Genomic DNA, 23160 nt, shown 5'->3' on the forward strand with positions numbered 1-23160 from the left:
CTGGGGTATATGCCCAGAACAGGAACATTCATGTTTCTTAGGCCAGATCCTTCCTCTGGAGTGCTGATAGCCATTTATTCTTGCCTTACCAAAATGTTCTAAAACAAGACTTTGAATGTGTTAATTTTAGCATAATCTGGAGCATCACTCCCAAATTTCCAGAAAGGGCAATGATTTTGGTTGCCTGAGATTTCAGTGACAGTTCTTGAAAAAGCCAGCCTGCACCCCAGAATTTCTTGCTACTTTCCCCAGTTGCTATTTCCACCAGGGGCAATGCATGATAACATAACAGAGATGTCACTGAGCAATTGTGACATGCTGAGAGACTGCAACAGATGCAGAAGTTCAAGATTAAACTCAATCTCTTCTTCCCTATGGTTTGTGGAGAATTAAGGTAACATCTCCATTACCCCTCACAGCACAAAGCCATTGCTGCTGCCTCCTCACGCAGCTGCAGCACATACCATATTGTATTACACCGCAAGGTTCAAGAATACCAGGTGTTCTGACAAAGCAGTGATTGCTTCTCCCACATCAGAACAAAATCAACCACACCACGACTGTAATTTTGTCACTGTGTGGTAGCTGGACCACTAGAGCATGGGCTTGAGCTCTCTTAGTATTAGCACACCTGGAAGATTCTCTTGGAGTTGGACAAGAAACGTCATTTTGAACTAAAACTCTGGAGTCTCCTCTATGTGTGGTGTGTGCATCCCTGGGAGGACAGCAGGGGAATGCAAACAATGGTTTATTGCTATGGGAGTGCCTTTCATGAACAGACCAGCATGTTAAATACATGCTAACCATGGATTTGACAGCTCAGGATGGCAGGAGGCAAGGCAGCGAGTTTAGAGATAGCACCTGGTAAAAGAGGAAATGCCCAAACACCTAAAAACTTACCACTAGAGAGATCAACGTGCTCTAACAGCAGCAAAGCAAATCCATGCCATATTGTATCCAGCTCCATCTGACAGCTCTGGAACTAACAGTTAATTGCACTGGGATTGAGCCTTCCCGGATTTTTCCTAAATTTGTGCCAACTACTTAATAGCACGAACTGCAGGGATAAACCAAGTGAGGCCTGGTTTACACTTAACAAATGATCAGCAAAATGTTCATGCTGGATAGAAGAATGCAAAACAAACAAAAGAGCTTGCATCTCCTGACAGTGCAGTGCCAGTCCTTGGCTCTCAGTTGTACTAGTTAAACATCCATTAGGTGACACGTTTTGCTGGGAAACTCATAAGCTGTACAGGGCTAAGAAATGCTTCTTAACAGAAAGGTAGTGCGGTGTACAAGGAACCACCCAGTTGTTTCAGCTAAATTTTAAGATAATTGAACAAAGTCTTGGCTCAAACAGCTTGCCTGCTATATACGGGGATGGCCTACATCCCTTAATTGGGATGGATCACTATATTGATGTTTATGGTGCTTATTCTAGATGATAAATGCAGGGTCAAATACCTAAGACAATTCTGGTCTCAGTCAATCTACTTAAGGATTGATGTCCCATTACTGCTAGAGCTCTTCTGATGTAATGCTGGTTCTTCTTCCAGGAGCAAAGAAAAAAAGAATTAAAAGGTTTCCAGACAAGATTCTGGAATGTGAAATACAAACCAATATAAAATAAGAGTCAGAAATCTTTTCATCTGCAACCCAGAAAAAAAAAAAAAAAAAAGAGTTTAACACAAAAAAGAAAATATACAATAACCTAAGCCACACTTGCTAAGTTACCCTTGGTCCTTAATGAAATCACCCTGCAAAGCACACGCTGTGTCACAGTGCTGAGATCCCAGCATCTTCCTCCTCCTAAGCTGTTTACAAGCTCTAGCAATGACACTGAGCAAACACTGGCATGACAGAATCATGAAAACAGGACATAATAGTCTCTAAAAAAACCCAGAAAACATCCTGGCACAACGCATAGTCATTCAATTCCAGCATGCACAGAAGGGTGAGGAATGATTTTTAAACTTCTACGCTGTTGCTTTGTGGCTTATAGACAGGGGTTTCAAATGGTTCAGTCAATGCTGCATTCACGCTGCTGCCCCCACCTGAGTTTCACTCTGAATTTTGCTCTCAGTCCAGGAAGAAATTGCGTGAGCAAAGAAAAATATTTTTTATAAGGAGGTGTATAACTTAAAAATCTCTCTGTAGTTCAGGTCAGAAAACACCCACCCCCCACTCAACTCCTTTTTCGCTTAATTGGGAAGTGATTTTATCCATAATCTACACTGAGTTTCCCATCTATAAATATGGCCAATTCTACCTACAGCTCAAACAAAACGCACTCTCCTGTGGCATCCTCTGCTCTCTGCAGACTGGGGTAGGTTTCATCCTGCACCTCTTCAGGCTGATTAATTAACCACAGAACAAAGATCGTTGAAGTGCTGGTAGAAAAAGTCAATTAAAAGAGGTTTTATCTTAAGTCAGATTAAAATGCAATGCTGTTTAGCATTTTTCATCAGTGAGTCAGAAATAAAAAAAAGAGTCAAGTTTTGAACACACCAAAGAGCCTGCAGCTCCAGGTTGAATAAAACAATCTCACCAGAGCCATGGTTCCCATCTGGAGTTACAGAGGCTACAGCTCCAGGTGGCTCTGTGACAGAGGCCACGCAGGCCATGGGACACCAAAGCCTCAGGTTACCAAACCAACTGGGTGTCCAGCCAGCCAGCAATTCTGCAAGTAGTAGGGGATAGGACCAGGGGTTACAAACGGTGGATGCCAGTCCCAAGATTTTTACACTGCACACCCCAACAATACAAGACCGACCCTGGAAGCTGACCTTCACCAGGGGTTCCTCTTGCTTTTCAGGGCAACTCTTACTGGTTGTCCTTCCCAGGAAACTGAGCACCAGGCCTGACAACAGCAGAGGATCCCAGCGCTTTCCGCCACTCCCCCGTGTAGCAATGCTTTGGAAAGTCACATCTCGACCTAGCTGGGGACGCTGGGTCTGCCCCACAGCTGTGGGGTCTTGTAGCCTGTCTCAAGACTTCCTACATCTTGGCTGGGTAACCCAGGGCTCAGAGGCAGTGGGAATCCCTGCAGAGGCAGGGCTTCAGGGTCTCTGCTTTGGAGATGGCAAGCAGGACTCTCCCTTCCAGCTTGCTACGAATCTAGAGAGAGTTCAAAAGGAATCTAGTCTTTGATATATTGGGAGTTCACGGAGCCAAAGTTATTTCAGAGAAAACATTTTAGTGAATCAGCATATTTTGATAAAGCTAAGCTTTGGCAAAGGAAGAGAAGAATTCTCAGAAGCTAACATGAAGCCAAACTATGGTCTGTCTTACCTCAAGTTCAAGCACGGTGCAATTACAGTGGAAACAGTTAAAGAGAAAGCTGAACAGAAAGGGTTTTTACAGGCCAGTTATTGACAGCAGCTTCACAGGTGGATGAGGACTGGATGGCAGAGCACACTTAGACATCTCATCTCTGGGAGCAGTTATTTCCCTGTCCAGGCATTACAGTTATGATCAAGTGAAATGAGTGGGAAAAGCATTCCTTGGCTTCAGCTGGCTCTAGCCGGGGCTCACGAGGGACAGTTATTGCTGTGTGACCAAGGCAGGGCGCGAGGATGGTACTGTCTGTGTCTATGTGTTTGTCCACACAGGGCTGTGGGTAGAGCGTGTTTGGTACAATAGAGGTTTGAGCCAGACTGCTGTAATACAAGTCAGCGGAATTAAAAGTAGGGTGGAAAAAGTAGGGCCAATTATTTTTATAGCTTGCCCCAATGCCTCAACCGATCATACTAACTTTAGAAAGCAAAAGGCACCGTGCACACTTGACAGGTTTGTTCCTCTGACAGGTACATCATGTGCTCATAATTCCTGTTTAATTTCCTTCCTTAAGAATACCTCAAACTGTGTTCCTTGTGGGTGTGGTGGAAGATGGAGGCGGAGAGTGATTCTTCTCTGAAGGAAAACACAATTACCCAACTTCTTTAACTGCTCAAACAGATGACAAATGAACAGGCTTTCAATGCTCCCCACCAGCTCCAGTTTAAGACAAAACACTCCACATTATACATTCAGTAACAGATCCCTACTCCCTAACTCCCTATAGCAGAAGGGAGCCAGGGAAAAAAAAAAAAAAGCCCCTTTTATTTTCCCCGTGTTTTTCATATTGCAAGGTGCTTTTTTATCTCTTTGAACTCAGAAGAGAGACTCGCAGACATGAAGCTGTGCTGTGCTAACTGGGTTGCTACTGGAATACAAACTAGGGTCACAAAGGCGGGGGGCAAGCGTGTGTTTGTGCACTCATGTTCTTTGATGAGTGTCAATCATTCCTGCAGCTTGTTCACCACCTACGCACTGTCAAACATACACACAGACACGCACACACTTCTAATCTGCTCTCTTCCAGTGCTAAAAGCAGACAAGTGTGTGGTAATTCTCCAGGTTAAAGATAAACCACAATGAGGGTGAGAGTGTGTTTTTAACAAGCACATGCAGCAAACGTGCAAAGGACAATCCATGTCAGTGTGACCACGCTCATTTGTACATCACAACCTCCACATTCAACAGCAAGTAAAAACACGAGTATCAGAAAGTATGTACATGTTTTGGGGAGATTTAATTTCCTTTATCCTTTCATCTTTTTTTTTTTTTTTTTTTTTTTTTGCCATGAATACAAGGTCCTCTGGGTTATTCTCCTCCCACAGCAATATACCAATCTATCAGAAGAATAATAGATGCATATCAGCAAGTCAGCACAGTGTTTCTTAATCAGGGAGTCCTGGAAAGTTTGATGAATGCTTTAAACTCTTTTCTTTGGGACTTCTGTTTAATAAATGGAAATACTTTCCCTCCTATTTGCTATTTTTAATATGAACATCCCCAGAATCTTGTGTGCCAGTATCCTAGATTAATCTAAACACACTTCCCTGGTGAAATCATACAGTCTCATTTCTTTGTTCATTTGTACCCAACGGTAGGGGGATTCAGCAGGATTCAGCACGAGCTTAACACCATTTTCACTGCAATCAATAGTAAATACTGCACCTGCAAATCAAGTAAGCTACTATTGAATACAGTAAGAAAAAAATTATAATTTGGTGAAATCCTGGTTTGGTGTTGGGGAGTTTGGCTTCGCTAATATGAGGGAAACTGCCCTTATTATGATCAAAGCTGAATTTGAACCAAGTTACACTATTCAGTCTGTTTCTGTCTCTGTCTCAGATTTTGCTTCTCCCTAACACAGTTCTGATATTCTGGTAATGATTTCTGTAGACCAGGCCTCCAGTCAGCAGCTGAGGACAGCTAGGTCAGCCAGTATCAGTCTTTTGTTTGAAAAGTCTGAAAATGAGGTATCCCTGCTCTCATGCTGCTCTCAAGTATTCCCTTCTTTAACGTCGGTTGGGGGAGCCTAAATTTCTGCTTCTGCAGATATGTTGTACAAGCACCTCTCTTTATGCTCTAGACAGAGATAAGTGACTTTTTACAGATTTCAAGTGTGTGATTAGAAAACCACAGCTCCATGGATCTTAAGGCCAGAGAGACGCGTAAATCTAGTCAGAGCTAACGCATGGCACGGGTCGGGAGACCATCTTCAACTACTTCCTGCTGTGAGTCCAGCAGCTGATGATGAACCAGGGTCTAGGTTTTAGAAAAACACACTGCAGTTTAAGATGAAGTTTAATAGTCTTTCAGGGGAAAAACTCCCCAGAGCTTCGGGTGGTTTGTTCCAATTAGTAACTTCATCCAGTGGTCAAACAGGTCTACATTTAATCTGTCTGCCTACAGTTTACAACTACTAGTTTCCAATAAGCTTTTGTGTCCAAGACTGTAATATCCTCTATTATCAAATGCCTATCCTTCTTATCAGTCTTTACAGACCATGATTAAGCTATGTCTTAACCTTCTCTTTAATAAACTAGGTAGACTGAATACCTTAAGTCTCCCACAACACATGAGTTTACTTACTCCCTCAGATACTTTCTGAGTTGTGCCCACTTTCTAAACTTTTTCCTCAAAGAATGGGCACCTCAACCAGACACGCTGCATTTCAGCAGTTATTGCAACAAAACAACGACAGTTATTACATGACTTTCTGTAGCAAAAGGGAAAAGATGGAGAAAAAAGGAAGAAATCACAGAATGGGGGAGAAAAGAAGAATGAAAGGGGTTAAAAAGAGGCAAAAATAACAGCTGAAAGAAAATGGAGATGGAAGGAAAGACTCAAAGTAGGACAAGGCAGTAACAAAATAAGTAGCTATTGAAATAGAAGCTCAGGAAGAAGCAAAAGATGACAAAAAGGCCATGCAAAACAGTGACTATTTACAAGTATGCTTTCATAAATTATCCTGGCAGTTCCAAGAGGCTGACACGTGATCCTGATACCTATCCCTCCACTCAATTATTTCAGGCAATCAGTCATCTCTGACAGTGATTGCTGCATGATCCTCCCCGCTTAAGAACACACTCTACACCTTTGCAGAATGTTTTGGAAGCAGAGGTTATTAGCACCACAAGGCATTAAACCAACCAACCAACCGTGTTTCACTTGAGCTCTACAAGAGAAAAGTGGAAGGGACTGTGCTTCTTCCCATCCCCCAACCCAGAAATACCTGCCTCGCTTCAAGTCCAGCACTGGAGGACTCAGTCAGAAGAAACAAAAGGCACCTACACACAAAGCACACATATGGAGCTCTGGGCTCCAGTCATCAACCCTGGGACATCTGTGGCTTTCTCAGGATGCCTGCGTGTTCAAATAATTAGCCCAAGGTCAGCTGTCCCCTTCTTGCTCTTCACCCTTTATGCTCCCACTGCTTCTACTACCACTGTCTGTCCAAAGAGTATTTCACCTGATGGATCACCAAAAGAGTCGGCTTTTTGTTGTTGTTTATTCTTTGGAAGGAAGGAGTGGAAGAGAACTGCTGAGGCACTAAAGCAGAAAGGACTCCTCTGAGTATGTCTCATGACACACCTCAACGTTTCCAAACTAGATTTTGCCACCATCAGAGGAAAGATTTGCTCTAACCTCTATATTCTGAAGTTATAAACTCCCAACACTTCTGCTGGTACTGAAATCGCAACCATCAATAGCGAACTTGCCTGTTTGGGAAAGCTTACTGCTTTATGAACACATTCAGCTCTTGCATTCTGGGCCTAATTTCCCTCTCAGTGATCCAGAAGTAATTTGGGGAAATTAATGAACTCAGACTCAAGATGCTCCCCCTATAATGCACTCCCTTCTGAAATCTTTCTGCCAATTTGTGCTAGAGCAAGCTAGAAGTACTGCGGGAAGCAGGTCTCCACATCAGTGGGGGCTACCACCATGTGGTTGAAGAAACCCAGCTGAAGCTTTTTCCAGTTGTGTGAAAGCAGAAGCGAGAACAGAGCCAGCCCTTCTGTTCTCATCTGTGAAATTGCATTTGTAGCTTTGCCCCCAAACCAGGCTCCCCAACAGGCCTAAGCTGGAGCGGGGAAAGGAGCACTGCTCCCCAGCCTGTGTTCAGCGAGTGAGGGCATGACAAAGCAAAAGGCTCGTGTGTGCATTGAGCAGCCCTGTCCTTTGACAGGGCACCAAGTGCTTGGATGATACATTTACTGCAGCTTCTGCTGCGTCGTGCCTGCCTGTGCATCATCTCCATAGCAGCAGTTCTGCTAATTGAGACCAGCTGCTTAAATTCCAAATTCTTCTCTCCAGAAATATCGATACTACGACGTTATGATTAGAAAGCACTTTACCAAATGCCTCTCAATTCTGCACAGCTCAGATGAAGAGCAGCTGCAGAAAGAAGGGACAGTTCCCTGAGCATACAGAATAAAACACGGCAAAAACACTGGAGAAATGAAAGCAAGTCAAAATAGAATAATGATGGCAGAGAAAGCAGCCTGCTGTATATGCTTGTGCCTGTCATTTTAGATGTTGAAAGGACTGCAAGCAGACTTCTTCCTTATGCTCTAGGATAAATGGCCACAGCGCTGCAGTGTTACAGCTTCATGCGGCAGGTGTGCGTATTTGTCAGATCCAGTTTTTCGGTCCAAGCATGGATTAAAGCAAACTCCATCAATCTGGGACTGGCTTGGAAGAGTAGCTGTGGTCTTGAATCGTTTGGCTCCAGGGACTGTTCTGCATGGCCCACTGGCAAAGAGAGTCCCCGGAACTGATAAGCCAGTGGGAAGATTTGCGAAGTAGGAATGCCACCACACCACCACGACTTGGCTTCGCTGTTGGCTATTTCCCTGTGCTTGCTGACTCCACGCAGCAAGCTGTCAGCTGGATGCTTCACCACGGTCACACCGGGACTGCCAAAAGCCGCAAGCGTTTTTCCCCTTCGGCCAGGCTGGATTAAGCTGGCTAACAGTACAGTCAATTCCAAATTCACTTAGAAGTCTCAGGCCCTGTCTGTGACCATCAGGCACAGAGCATTCCTGAAAAGACATCTGGTTACTGAGTTTATGCAGGAACTGGGCAAACCACTTCAATCCCATCTGCTGTTCCAACCTCCTGGGCACAGAGAACAGAATCCCTGAAAGAGAAAAATCTCACCAAGAACGGTCTGAAAATGAGAATCACGATACAACGTGTGGTTTCCTCCTGAGAAGGATGTTGTACTATCTCACAGAAAACGTGGCACACGGCAGCATGCGGCTGTGTAAACAAGGGCCTAACACACTGTTTCACTACTCAGATTTCATACTACAACCGAGGTAACACAACACAACTAAAGCAGAGAGATCACTTTGCTATGCTAAGTGATTTGCCTCCTACTCTGAAAATCAATGAGGTAAATAAATTTTTCTATACAGATACCAGACAGTGTCTCTCAGCAAACAAAATGCTCATGTTTTTTAAAAATATTGCTACTATGTGACTCTGCAAAATATTCAAAGTGTTTAGAGTCTCATTCAGATTTCACCATTCATACACTTTCTTTGCTTTTGTTGTATTCCATTCATCCACTGAATCTCCCTTTAAAGTGGCAGTTTTCCTACCTATTTCACTTTCTAACTGTAAATGTGTATTAGAAAACTGACTGAATCCACAGTACTGCAGGAGAGGGAATACCCCAATAAAATTCCAGAAAGGTAAGTCTGAACACATCACAATTGAATATAAACTTCAAGAATCCTTCTCTAAAAAAAATAATCTTACATTGTATGTGTAACCTCCACTGACTGCATATTCCTTTAGTCTCCATTTTCTTTCTGCTCCTAGCAAGGCTGCTATACTTACTTGTGCTGGAAAACAGCTGACACAGAAGTACATAAAAGAAACAGCAGTGTAAAGATATATGCTCCGTGTGCTTATAGGGAAGTTACCTCAATAAAGTGCTCTACGCTGTATGCAGACCTGTCAGCGTCATCTGCAGGTGACAGCTTGATGGAATTCTGTTGATTGCAGTGCAGTTGTGTTCCCTCCCATCAAGCTGAATTTAGCCTTTCTAGTCACCAAATCACATGAATAAACCTCTATGCATATATTTGTTTTATTTTTAGGTTTCCAAGATCAATCAATGACACTCATGTAAGGAGACGGGTATCACAAGGGTAGGTAAGAAACAGATTAATCTCTTCTGAACGCTACAGTCATGGGGACCATCAGGACAGACACTCTGATGGCTTCCAGTGGCACAGCTCTGTGGACTGTTTACAGAATTACAACAGCTTTAGCCAGTCACGGACCTTGGTGCACCAGATCATAACCCATGCAGCACAGCAAGCAGGAGGCCTATTCAAAAAACCAGATTCACCAGCCTCTCTTCAATCTCTTCCCGCTGACATCTGTACACCTCAGTCTGCAATGTGCCACAACTGTTCTGCTGTGCTGCAGCAGTGGAAGTCAAATGCCCAACACACATCTGCCCCAGCAGAGAAGCAACAACTCTGCAGCTGACCGTTTATTTTGTTCACAAAGCACAGGCTTACTCCTATTTAATTTCAGCTGCCCTAGCCTCCCCCATAACTAAATTATTGTTATTATGCTCCGCATAATCCTAGTACTGACAGGGATGTTTGTTACACGTAATTAAAGATATTAATTTTGAATGGAACAGAAGACACAGAGCCAAGAACTTAATATTTTTTTTTTTAAATCTCCCATTAGAAAATTACCTTCATTAGCACCGACTCGCTGAGCTTCTCTCTGTTGACAATTTTTATCGCGACCTTCTGACACGTGACACAGTGAACCCCCAACTTCACAAGCCCTGCAGGAGAAACAGAGCAAGACAGAAAGGAAGAATTGGTTAGAGATTGAGATTTTTGCTATTAGTACACCACCCAGCAGTTGGCAACTTCTACGCAAATATATTCCCACTAGTCCCTCCTCCAGCCAGATGAGGTCTGGTAAGTAACGAAGACCCTGCAGCCCACACTGTGACCATTTAGCAGTGAAGCTGCCAACATTCTTAACGCCACTGCAGTTTCTGCCATTAAAGCTGTATTTTAGTTGAAGCACTGTATTCCAGCTCTCACCACTCAAAGTGCGTTCTACCAGTAAGAAGTCCACTTTTGCCAATTTAACTGCACTAGGCCAAGGGCTTTTGCCAACACCTGACATCAACGAAAGCTCAGAAATCAACAAAACTAGATGGTCAAATGTCTGCAGCGTAGACACAGCCTCTACATTTTTCTAGCTCTTTCCAAAGCTTTCATGATGATAATAAAAATGTATTTAATTATGCTTTCTTGTACTGTTTTAATTTACCCTGCTGTATAAAGTAACATGGATGAATGCCACTGTTGAATGGATGAACATCAACATATGCTGATACAATTCTCAGTGCTTCTTATTTGTTATTATTTATTATATCCTTATATGCCAATATTTAACTTCAGAGTGCTGTTAAATGATTATATTGGCAAAAGAAAATAGATACCCCTGACAGGATCAGGATGCTTGAGCTATCATTAAAATATGGAACAAAACTCCAAGAATTAAAAGAAAGAGGTAAGTAATATATGAAGCATTATCTTCTGCAAAATTTTGATCTAACTCTGCTGACTTCCATGAAAGTACACTGAGATATCTCCCATAAGTAAGGATTATGGTCCTCTGAGCTCTCAGCTCTATCACCATTAAGAAAATTTGTATCTGGAAAAATTGTACTTCGTAGGTCTATTCAAGTGAGATGTTGTTTACTTCAGCTTTTACTCTTGTCAAACATGCACATGCAGCACAACACCTGATAGGCTGGATCCCTTCCCACTCCAAACACAGTATGCCAAATTGCCCTTTAGTTTAATTCAGTTATAACTGAAGTAAGAAGAAATGGCACCTCCCCGGTGTCACTGAGATCTGCCGGGCTTCGTAGGGCATTTATGAGCAATGGCATCACACAGCAAGAAAAAGCCTAGCTCAGCTCCCAGCTCCTAGGTTGGGTTGCAGTTAAGATCCTAACCCCATCCCCTGACACAAACCACATAGCCAAACACGTTCATTTATCTGCAAATTGAACACAACAGACCTGCAGCCCAGAGAAACAATGAACACAGGACTTCACACTTATTGAGGGATGAATATACAGATTATTGCCATACTACAAGCTGTCCCCACTGAAGTGAACTGGAGTTTCATCAGGGATTCCAGCAGTCTCCTGCAGATACTCGTCCACCTTTATGCCACACAGTTAATCATGAATTTGGCACCACTAATTACTGGCTATTTTCCTCCTGGAAACTGCTAGAGCACACAAAAAATAAGGAGGTGATTGGTGACAGCCCACACAGCTTCACTAAGGGCAAATCATGCCTGTGTGATGCAGTGACATGCTTGAAGGGAAGGGATGTGCCATCCAGAGGGACTGCTGTTGGTTCACAAGAAGCAAAACACAACCCAGCAATGGGTGCTCACAGCCCAGAAAGCCGTTTGTATCCTGGGCTGCATCCAGAGCAGTGTGGGCAGCAGGTCTAGGGAGGGGATTCTTCCCCTTTACTCTGCTCGAGACCCCCTCTTGCAGTGCTGTGCCCAGCTCTGGGGGCACCAATATAAGGACACAAACATGTGGGTTCAGAGGAGGCCATGAAGATGATCGGGGGCTGGAGCACCCCCTGTGAGGACAGGCTGAGAGAGTTGGGGGGGGGTTCAGTTAGAGAAGAGAAGGCCTCCCAGTACTGAAAGGGGCTACAGGAAAGGGGGGAGGGACTCTTGATCAGGGGATGTAGGGATAGGATGAGGGGTAATGGTTTTAAAAGGAAAGAGGGGAGATTTAGATTAGATATGAGGAAGAAACTCTTCCCTGTGAGGGTGGTGAGGCCCTGGCACAGGCTGCCCAGAGAAGCTGTGGCTGCCCCCTCCCTGGAAGGGTTCAAGGCCAGGTTGGACGGGGCTGTGGGCAACCTGGGCTGGTGGAAGGTGTCCCTGCCCATGGCAGGGGGTTGGAACTGGGTGATCTTTAAGGTCCCTTCCAACCCAAACCAGTCTGTGAATCTACAATTATGCTGAGCAATAAACTCCCGACTCGCTTCCAGTCACACCTCTTTTATGGTGTGCTCAAGTGTTCTGGATATTTCTAGTCACATAATTTCTCAGTCTCATCTGGTTAAATACTGACATCCTTACTTTCAGCCATGACATAAACAAGTCGCAAAAATTAAGAACACAGTGCACTGACAAATCCATTTGAAACTCCGTATAGCAATAGCCTGTCCTCTGCCTGAAGCAGCTGAGAAGCACAGCTGGGGGAAGACGCTGTGATGTCCAGCCAATCCTCACTTTCATGTCTGAATTTTGTCTATTCAATAGATTTATACTACCACCCATAGCACTACTGGCTCTGTGTTCACTGTTCATAGCAGCTGCAGCCTTACTTAGGCTTCTTCTCTTTGGCTTTGTTCAGTGTTTGGATAGTGGCTACTTGGCACCACCTTGTTGAACGTGTGCACAGTTTCAATCTGTGCTGATTGCTTCCTTCCTGCTTCCAGCACAAATCACAGCTCCACATCGCTCTTACAGCACCACCACATCGCTCTGCACATTGCTCTTAGTGACACTTCCAAATCTCTGCAGAGCCTCTGGCTCAGCCCTTTGTACCTAGACTCCCAGGATCTGTGGCACGGTGCTGTACTGTGTACGTGCTGCAGAACAATTATTTCCAGAGGTCAATGAAGATGAGAAACAACCGCTCTCTGTAACTGGTCCTTCACTCCAAAGAAAACATAAAGGCTTCTGGTATCTCACATTTTGGGATTGAATTTCAAATGTTGTTGCTCCCAAATCAAGGTATCTGTCCCACCGATCTGTAAACTATTTTTCCTTTTTCCTGCCTGAAGCACTCTGCCGTTGAGTCACAGAGGGGTTTTAACCATGAACTTCTGGGACAGCACCATGCTGCACAGGCAATCTTCACAGCATCCTCTGTTCTTCTGACAACTAACATACCACAGAAACTCGAAATTAAGATTAAACCATTCTGTTTATGCCAATAAAAAAGTTAATCAACTGTTAGAAGACACCACACACCTTGCAAATATCACACTGATACTGAATCATGCTGATTTTATATTAAATTAATTTCTTCGATCTCAAGAAGTCATTCTTGATTTACACCAGGATAACAGAGGAGAGAATGAGAAAACACGTGAGATTTAATGCATTTTTCATCTTTAAAAATCAAGGAAAAAAAAAAAAAAAGCAGTCATCGCTGTCTGTTTTGTGAAGATAGAACTTTATGACAACCCTCTGAACAGCCCAATACAGCACTTTCCACTGTACTACATTCTCTGAATGTAATTTTAGGATAAAAATAAAACATGTCACTCTGCCTTGCCTCTGTCCCATCTGTCTGTCCGTCCCTGCCCCCCCCAGCTGTGTCCTTTTGACATTTGCATGCCAGCCTAACCAAAAAAAAAAACCTCTTAGTAACTCCATCTATAGGATAAGGTCCTTCTGCTACTATGAGGAAATCCTAATTGATATTGGTTGAGAAGGGTTTATACTCAGGACTTCGGTTTCTGTCCTGTAATTCCAGTCTAGGGTGTAACTACTCAGAGATGACTTACATGGGGATTTGAACTCCTGTGGGCTTCTGATGCTTAGGAACCTCTTTCACTGACACAGCAAATGCAAACCACTCAAGGTGTATTATATATCTGTGTAATGGCAGACCCTTAGAGAGAATGGGAAGCAACTATGTGAGTCAATGGCTGAGCTACTCAGAAATGTCCTCTTAGAAACAAGTGTCCAAGGTGCATTTACAGAGTTGGGGAAGAAGCTGTGGATCTTCCAGTTTTCCCACTCCTGTGTATGCAGCTGTTAATGAGCACCTCAAATCTATAGCAAACCTCCAATACAAACCTGTCCATAAGGTAGGTACTCGCTTGTAAAGCTTATTTATACATTCAGGCCAGCACAGGGACCTGCGTGGTCTCCAAAGGAAAACAAAGGCGGCTGCAGCTAAGAGGTATTTTGCACTGGCTTGGCTCAAAGCAAGTCTGCCTGGCAACAAATAGAGTTTGAACTTGTCAGCTTCATGAGTAATTAACGCCTCAAATGCAGGCAAGTAACCTTCCTGATTGTTTAAGTTAACTCCGGTCTGTCCTGGCAGAAAATTTAACATGCTGTGGGAATCGAGCACTTGAAGTTTCCCCCAACCACCCACAGAGCTGTCACACACGCTCCCTCCTCCAGGCACAGATTTCCATCCATAGGTGGTTCCCGGGGGCTGGCGGGCGCTGCCACGCTGGGGCTTTCCAACAGGCTGGTCATCCCGAGAGCTGCAAACACCGGGCTGCTTTGGATCACAGCCATAAAACTGCACCAGCACCTGCCCTACAGTTGCAGGCTGGGGAGGAAAGAAGGAAACATGAACACGCTAAAAAGCAAGAGGATGTGTAAGCTAACATTGTCTTTTCATTTATAATTAAAAGCCACGATTTGAAAACCGGTGAGCACGAGGAACCCCAGATGACACAAGGGAAAGATGCTGCTCGAGGAGGAAGAGCAAAGAGAAGAGCACAGGCCCGACAGGCTAATGCTGCACTGACCCGCTAACAACCATCCCTGCGGATTCTGCTGCGGGTAAACCCTCGCTCCGCGGATGCTTAAAGACACACAGCTCCTCTCTGAACAGGACAGGAGCTTAGGTGATGAGCAAGGGACGGATTTAGAGCAGCTGGACAGCTCATCCTGAGGCAGTACAGCGAGGAATCCTTTATTTTACCCAAGAAGAATGTGCTGCGGGGATGGAGAAACAAAAGCTTCCCTCCAGCTGAGACAATATATTCACTATAAATCCCCGATCACAGCAAGTCATCTCTGTGGCCTATATTGTACCTGGCAATCACCTCCATGACTTTACAGCCAAGGACAGCATTTCAGAAAGGCTGATTTACTTTTGCTTTGCATTTTGTGTAGTAATTTTCTTTAACACAGACTGAATAAAATACCAAGAGTTCCGAGCTGGTGCTATTTCATATCCACTTTACAGTTGCGTAAATAGCAGCATGAGGAAACACAACTGTGGATAGTAACACCTTACTAATGATCCTGTTACTACAACTCTTCATTAGAGAAAGACACATTCTGGGAATAAGGGAGAACTGTTTTTCAGACATATCTAAACTTGGAGTCTGCCAAAGACACCAATCTGAAACAAACTATTATTTTGAGAGAGAAAGGCTAATAAATAATGAAACAACATTGTTGTTTAAATACAGGACTTACGGTATACTCATTGTTAATGATTCATGTTCCCACAGTCTTTCAGAAATGTTAAACACAAGTAACTCATTATCCTGACTTTTAACCATAAGGCCAATAACTATGTCAAGAAACGGAATGAAAAATTAGGTACATTTGCTACATTTAATACATATGATTTTTCCGATGGTAAATTAAGGTCTTTCATTTTCTTTTAAAATAAAACCAACCCAATGCCCTATTTGTAAGTACTGATAAATTTCTGTAGTAGGGAAACTAGCCACTGATTTCAGAAGATATCTGTACATCACATATTTCTTGCTCTTCATTCCACTTCAGATCACACTGTCAAAAACTTCTTTAAAAAATCTGAATGGAGAGCTCTGGTCTGGCCAGTATCAGTATCTATTTTGACTGGATGAGCAATTAAAGGAATGTTTAGAGAGAAATATCACTCCTCTTTTAACTCGAGTTAGCTAGTTGCCAAATAATTCAACGAATACTCTGCAAATGTTAATCTAGGCACTGCAGGACACAAATATTTGTGGTTTACTTCAGAGCTCAGACTAGTACTGGTAACAAACCACCTGGATCAAAGGAGGAACAAAAATGTTAGGCTGAACAAACTCAAGTACACTGTTTTTTAAAAAGCTTACTGTGTGTACACTGTTGCTGCATATGAGCTTTGTACATATGATCTTTATATACAAGTAATGTAATTTATCCCCACAAACTGCAGGTTGCTGTTGTAAATCTTAAAAATATTTATGGATGCTCATTTCTGAAAACTACACACACTAGCATTCTCAAGACCTGCCAGCCTTCAAGGATGTCAGTTTAGAAAAATCAACCCTTAAAGCAAACAAAAGCATTAATACAACTCAAGTGGAGCGTAGGACAATATTCAAAATGAGAATAAAGAGCAAGAATATTACAACAGTTATATTCACAAATGCTGTAGTTTCAATTAGGGTTAAATCAGTTCAGTTACAGTGTCTAACTGCTGACTGCAGTGAAGTTGCCTTAGATCTACAACAGTGGAAAATGGATTAAAATTTGGCCCAGAGCACCACAATTTCCATAGCCATAAAATAAGGATAATAACACTTACTTACTTACCTTGCAAAGGCTGTAGAAGGATTAACTGATTAATCCTTACAAAGAACGTTGGAAAGGGATCTAAACCCTATGCAAGTCTCACATATTACAACCAGGAAAACTTCATCTTAAATATGATCTGTAAAGAAAGCTCTAGATAATTTCTTACTAATAGCTTCTATTTAATTTCCCAATTCTTTTAGCGCATAGATTTCTGGCCTCCTACAATATGCAACTTACGCTCTTAGCTGCACTGGAAAGAACTTTGTTACGGAGCATCCTACTTATAGAAACCAATAATTGCCCTTAATTACTCAGTCTTCTAATTGAACAGATGTTTATTTTTCTATAGCAATTGTTATCTCTAATTATTGCATTTAAAATAAACAGAGCCCTATATCAAGAGACAGGCAAATTATACGCTACCAATTTATAATTGCATACGGGGAAAGGAGATATAAGGTTGTCTAGAAATCTAAAAGGATGAGGATGGAGCTACCCACGTTGGTAATGAAATAATTTGACCATGGGCTCTTCTACAGAGGGATTCTAGTGCTACAAGGCTGTTCTGAGGGCTCATGCAATAACTGTCTCTAAATTGAATAAACTGTAATTACAGTAGGACTAAAGCCAGAGTTCAAATGCTCAGCAGGAGCATGGAAGATGTTCATCAGTGCCGGGATTCACATGCCTCAGATTAGAGCACAGGGAAGCTGCACCCTAAAGTGCTACAGCCTAGACTTATTGTCCTGAGCTACAAGCACTGTCAAACGTATGCCGGCTCTGCCAGCCGAAGGGACACACTCCTAAGCTCAGAGATTGGTGAGAACAATGCATCAGCTCAGATGTGACTTGGTCCACATGCCTGGTATTAGAGAACAAGAGACAGACACGTATATATATACAGCAGCTCACCAGGAACACGTTTTACACTATGCCTCAGAGATTATGGTAGGATCATTCTCCAAGCTCAGCAGGATCAAAACACACAGAATCAACATCACCTCTATTGATTTTTATCTTGGTCTCTTTCTTACAATATTTCATAAATCAATACTTCTCAGAAACCCTTTGTGCCCCCTGAATATAGCAAAGAACGTGACTGTTGAGTCCTTTTGACACGCTCTCTTTCCCATCTTACCATACACACTCACGTGTCTAAAAAGGCCCCCTCAGAGAACCAGGACACAAACCTTGATGGACACACTGGATGCTGCTTTTATAAAATGCCATTATTTCATCAGCCAAACTCTAACAAACTCCTGGAAGTCCTCTGGGATCTATCAGCAGCTTGTGATGTCTAGTGGGCTGAGCTCCTATTTCAGACCAAGTCTTTGTTCCCATATAAAAACACTTGGGAGACTAAGTCTTGCTGCCACGGGAGAAGTGCAGACTTCAGCTTCCAAAGTGTACATCTGAAAGCATTTGGGCAGCACCCACACACCCTGCAGACAGGGACAGAGAAGAATGGTTTCATTGTTTTCAAATTAAAAAGATAAATTGAAATCAACAGACCTTTCCATTGATGCATGAGAAAATTTTCTCTTTTTTACATCTCTGGAAAACTCCACTTTTGCCCACAACTTTCCTAGTCAAAATCTTTTTTTTTTTTTTTCCACCTTCCAAGAGCTGTGCATCTCCTTGAAAAACTCTTCTTGAGGAGTGACAAGATCCAAGTCCCCCTTCAGGTTTCGTTAACTCTTTGTCAGAAAATAACCAAAGATGGCCATTTTCAGGTATAGCAGGAAGCCAGCAGACCTCTGTCTATCCTAAGATATCTTTTAGAAAACATGGTGCCATAATTAGGTAAAATCTGGGTAATGAGCCACAACATCCCCACTTGGTCCAGTGACCTACTGAGAAGGGTGGATGCACTAACAAGGAAGGAATACCAGACAGCAGAGAAAGAGGAGGTGAGGAAGGAGGGGCAAAACAGCAGATAAGCCACTCTTCCCATGTGCTTTTACTTGCTGTTAAGCTCATTTTCTATGCTCATTTCTTGAATTTCCCCTTCACCACACCTTTCCACCCTCCCTCCACCAGGAAGTCCTCAAACCCTTCTGACCCTCCCATCAGCCAAGACTGTTTGGGTTAGGTTATATGTATATTAAGAACTCAATTAAAAAGAGGGGTTATTATGGAAAACCTTTATACAGAAGACAGAGGTCATGCTCTTCACAAGATTAGGCTCACCACGCACACTTCATCTACCCAGCTCAGTACTGATACAGCTTACTCTGCCCTCTGACATCTCTTAATCACCCCCTGACAGATTCCTAACAGGATTTTCACTGCTTGCCGACATGCTGCACTTCAGTAATGGCTCAAGAAGCGATTTGGATTAACTACACTTGCACCCATGCTACGAACAAGACACCAAACAGCAAGTCACAAGCACACACGGCACATCTCAATTCCCATGAATTCCAGAAGGGCTTGTTGATGGCGGTGGGGTAGGGCCCGTACACAGGCTGAGGTGAAATGTGTTGGGATAGTCACTGCATACATTGTTCTACTGCTAGAGAATTTTTTTCCAAGGACAAATTGTTCTGTACCCAGTAGAACTAATAGAGGCTGATCTCTTGCAGATCCACATCCAAAATTTCATTTTATTGTCCATCACAAAGCCCTGGATTCTCCTTCATGTTCCCTAATGAGATATCCAGTCCCATTCCAACAGGTCCTCACAATATCTGTGGACACCCTACCTTCTCTACAGTTTATTCCCATGCCTCTGCTCCCATTGTCTCTAGCTATTTATACCTCCTGCACAGTCTCCTGCAGTAACAGACTCCACAGTTTTAACCATTTATCCTGCACTTCAGCTATCACATCCTTTCGTAGAGTTTACTCTCTCCTTTCTCCTATGTAGAAGACAACAGATGCTGTGGCTAGTCCAGATCTATGAGCACACATCATTTCGTTGGTCAACCAGCATCTACAAAGCAGAATATCTAACACCTGCGTTGTTCTTCTACTTCCCTCTCAGATTTGGTTCTTTTTCCAGTACTCAGTCAAGAGCATCCAACAAAGTCTGAAAGGATTTCATCATCTTTGAAAGATTTTTGAGGCTGAGAAACCTTTATGTTACTGCCATTCATATTTACATGGAGATACTTCCACTACACACTACCATGTTGTCACATACAAGAGGAAAATCAGGCCAGGGTTCAGGTAAAAGGACACTAGGGACACCTCATTTTCATCAACTTCATCTTCACCTCCATCTCCAGCAACTTTGGATCCCACTGGCCAACACCAATTGAATCCAACAGTGAGCCCTCAGTAACAGGTTTGACAGAATTCAGCAGCAGGCTACCGTGAGACCTTGTAAGTCGCCCAGTATGAGAAAAGTAAGGATACAGATTAAGCCTTCAGTCATTTAGTCTGGCTAAGAGAAAACGCCTTGCTGGTCAGCCAGCACAAGAATGAACTCCTGCACAGAAACCGACTGCACTGCCTTGGCTGCAGGCTAGACAAAGGGACAGGACACAGGGATGGAGAGGGGGTGACCCTATTGGAGGGTTGGGGGAAAAGCCTGGGGGGCTCATAACAGCAGATTTATGGGCCTACGGAACACAGCTCCATGGGATGAATGGAAAGAAATAATTTTAGTAAGATTCTGGTATTTTCACACAACTGCTACAGCCCTACAGGTGAGCCTAGATAGTCTCCCTTAAGCAAATGTTTTAAGCGCTTCCTGTCTGCCATAGTGGACTGTGTGCATTATAAAACTACAAAGGAAAGCAGAGATCTCATGACACAATTGTAACAGACCACTTTTCCCATTTTGCAATATATTCCTCTGTAAAAAGTGCAGAAAATCCCATGTTTTCTTAATTATACTGAATATGAGAAATCCAAAGCCTCTGGCTTAGGACAAAGTGAAGAAAGAACATTTCAAAACCAATCTCTGGCTTAAAAAAGGGAAAGTCACAGCAAAAGAATTAAAGATCAGAAAAATTAGACTATTATCATTTTAATGAAGAGAAACAGGCACATAAAAAAATTTCCATAGTATTTCCTTTAATGTAAGAATAATGACTCAGGTCACAGCATGGAGCTGAGAGCATTTATCGACTTCTACACTAAGAAGAACAGGAGCTGCCTGCTCATGTAGTACAAACTTCACTACAGCTGGTTCACTGTGTTCCTTACAGAGAGAGGAAAGCAGGGGGTCATATTCAATACATGGTTATAAAAAAGGCCCAAGTACCTCATTAATTTGAGGTAAGGTTTATGAGAAATAATGTAATACCTAGAGAGCATGGTCAGCTGTGCCTCCACAAAAAAAAAAAAAAAAAAAAAAAAAAAAAGAGAGAGAGAGAAAATAAAGTGAATTTAATTTCCTTTCGAAAGAAGCGCGGTGGGATAAATACAAACACGCATATCACAACACACCTTCTGATACCCAGCTTCATCCCTTGGAAATTCATACCACCGTGGCTGAGGCCAAGTATGTCCTGAAATAGAGTTCAATTTCATACTCAGGCAGGAATCAGTGACTGTAAAAGGACACTGGCATGAGAACTGTGCTGTCAAAACACATCTTTGTGCCATGCTTCTGTTCCAGGATTTCTATGCAACAACCCCTGCCTGGGTTGCTGGAAGATCCTACAGTCAGTTTTTCTCTGGAGAGGATAATGAACAATCCCATGGGTCTGATCTAAAGCCCCCTGAAGTCAATGCAAAGGCTCATCTGTTTCAGGAATTTGCAGACCAGTTTCTTCAGCAGCAGCTTACAGCTATCCAAACCTTGCTTCCTCTAATCAGTAGAGAATGAGATGCAAGTGCTAGAAGATCTGGCTGTAGAAGACCTTGTGCTATGCCAGAACCAGCCTTTCTCAACAGTTACCAAAGTATACAACTCCCTGTATGTGTTAACTATCATTAAGGCAAAACAAATCTGCAGACATTGTTATTCTTGAATTTACAGCACCTTTTACCACACCACTCCCCCACACAGGAAAGGGTTCTGCCTTTACTCAGACTGGCAATCTCTTAGTATCAGTATAAAATCCCCGAATTAGGCTCCCCACAAACACTACTTTAGGGCCAGAGCCACAAAGAATGGTGAAGAGTGGGTGAGTTTTCTAGATGTCAGCAGAGAATCTCATCCCCAGGGTTTTTGCTCTGATTGCTTTCTATCCTAGTAATAATTCTATTTCTTAGCCCCACACAGTTAGTATGAGGTGTCAGAAGACTCAGGAAGGTTCAATCAAAAGAATCACCTTAAGAAGAAGGACAAGTTATAAGCCTGGACAAGTACATAGAAATAAGCAATAAGCATCTTCTTCCCACAAGCTACAGGGTCTAGGTGAAAGTTAAAAATAGCATCCCTCAAGAACGACACTCCCACATGAGTATCCAGTTTTCCCTACATGTACACTAGTGTGTGATCCCACTGGCTTCCTTGGAATTATTCCCCATTCTCACAGACTGAGAAGAGCCGCAGCCCTCCCAGCCTCTCCAAGGAGGTGACACAACACAGCACAGGCTACAAGCAACAGCCACAGAGGAGTTCAGTGCTGACTCGGAGTCGCTCAAGCTCAGAAGAGGAGGCAGCTCAGAAATAATTGAGACTGCTGTGCCTGTTCAGCGTCCCGACGTACACAGGGGATAAACACGCTAAGATAATACAGGACTACCCAGCAATAATGGCATTAGACAAATCACGTATCACTTTCTGCAAAGCCACTGGCCTTAAGGGATCCTGCCTGTAAAGAGCACAGGAAATACTGTCTTGTCCTTACGAATATTACACACACTCAAGTTCTTGGGCTTTGTATTATGACTAGAAACTGCTAAGACATTCTTTACTCTTACTGCAGGGTCAGACCACTTGCACATTAAAGCTATGGCCAAGTTGCATAGGGTGGGGTATGAAAGAGTCTCTCCCTGAACACAAGAATCGGCAGCAGCTGAATAGCATTAATCTGGCAATCAGGTATCCCACAGAAACATTAAGACACTAAAGATTAGAGGTTGCAGTCCAAATCTTATTAGGGGAAGAATTTAAAAACTCTCAGCAAGGATGGAAAAGACTTTCAAAAGAGGATCAGAAACTCTAGCAAAGGCCAAATATAGAAAAGCCTTAGTCTCCAGAGATGCAAGTGCAATTGCAGTAACTCAATCTGCAAACCAACAAGCATGGTTCGGTCAGCTGGATAAACCAAACCAGTATGGGAGACACGGGTGAGGTGGAGTGACCTGTGTAATGTCACAAACCGGTGCAACGGCACTGCTGTACGCACAGGATCTGCCTCCTGAGACCCAGCCCAGTCGGTCAGACCTCCTGCACGAGCAGACCGGCCACATACATTCAAAACTGGACTGCATGAAAGTATGTGTGTGCTGTGAGCCCTCCCGACAGTGGACTGTGCAGCAGATTCAGTCCCACACATTTCAGCCGCAGAAGGACCTGCCCTAAGTTTCTTGAGGGACCATTTTTACTTGCAGATAAGAGACTTTAAGTGT

The 23160-nt window shown here is 43.1% G+C and overlaps 1 protein-coding gene across 19 annotated transcripts in view; it reads right to left on the reverse strand.

Annotated features, from left to right (window-relative positions):
* Positions 1–23160, reverse strand: part of BRSK2 (BR serine/threonine kinase 2) — a 315364-nt gene that overhangs the window by 150002 nt on the left and 142202 nt on the right. For all 19 annotated transcript variants that reach the window (XM_026850206.1, XM_026850203.1, XM_026850207.1 and 16 more), the window contains exon 2: positions 10059–10153. In XM_026850206.1, coding sequence (XP_026706007.1) covers positions 10059–10153 — 95 coding nt within the window. The remainder of the gene's footprint in view (positions 1–10058; positions 10154–23160) is intronic.

The sequence above is a fragment of the Athene cunicularia genome, assembly GCF_003259725.1.
Source record: "Athene cunicularia isolate RWA chromosome 5 unlocalized genomic scaffold, athCun1 chr5_part2, whole genome shotgun sequence".
Classification (NCBI taxonomy): Eukaryota; Metazoa; Chordata; class Aves; order Strigiformes; family Strigidae; genus Athene; species Athene cunicularia.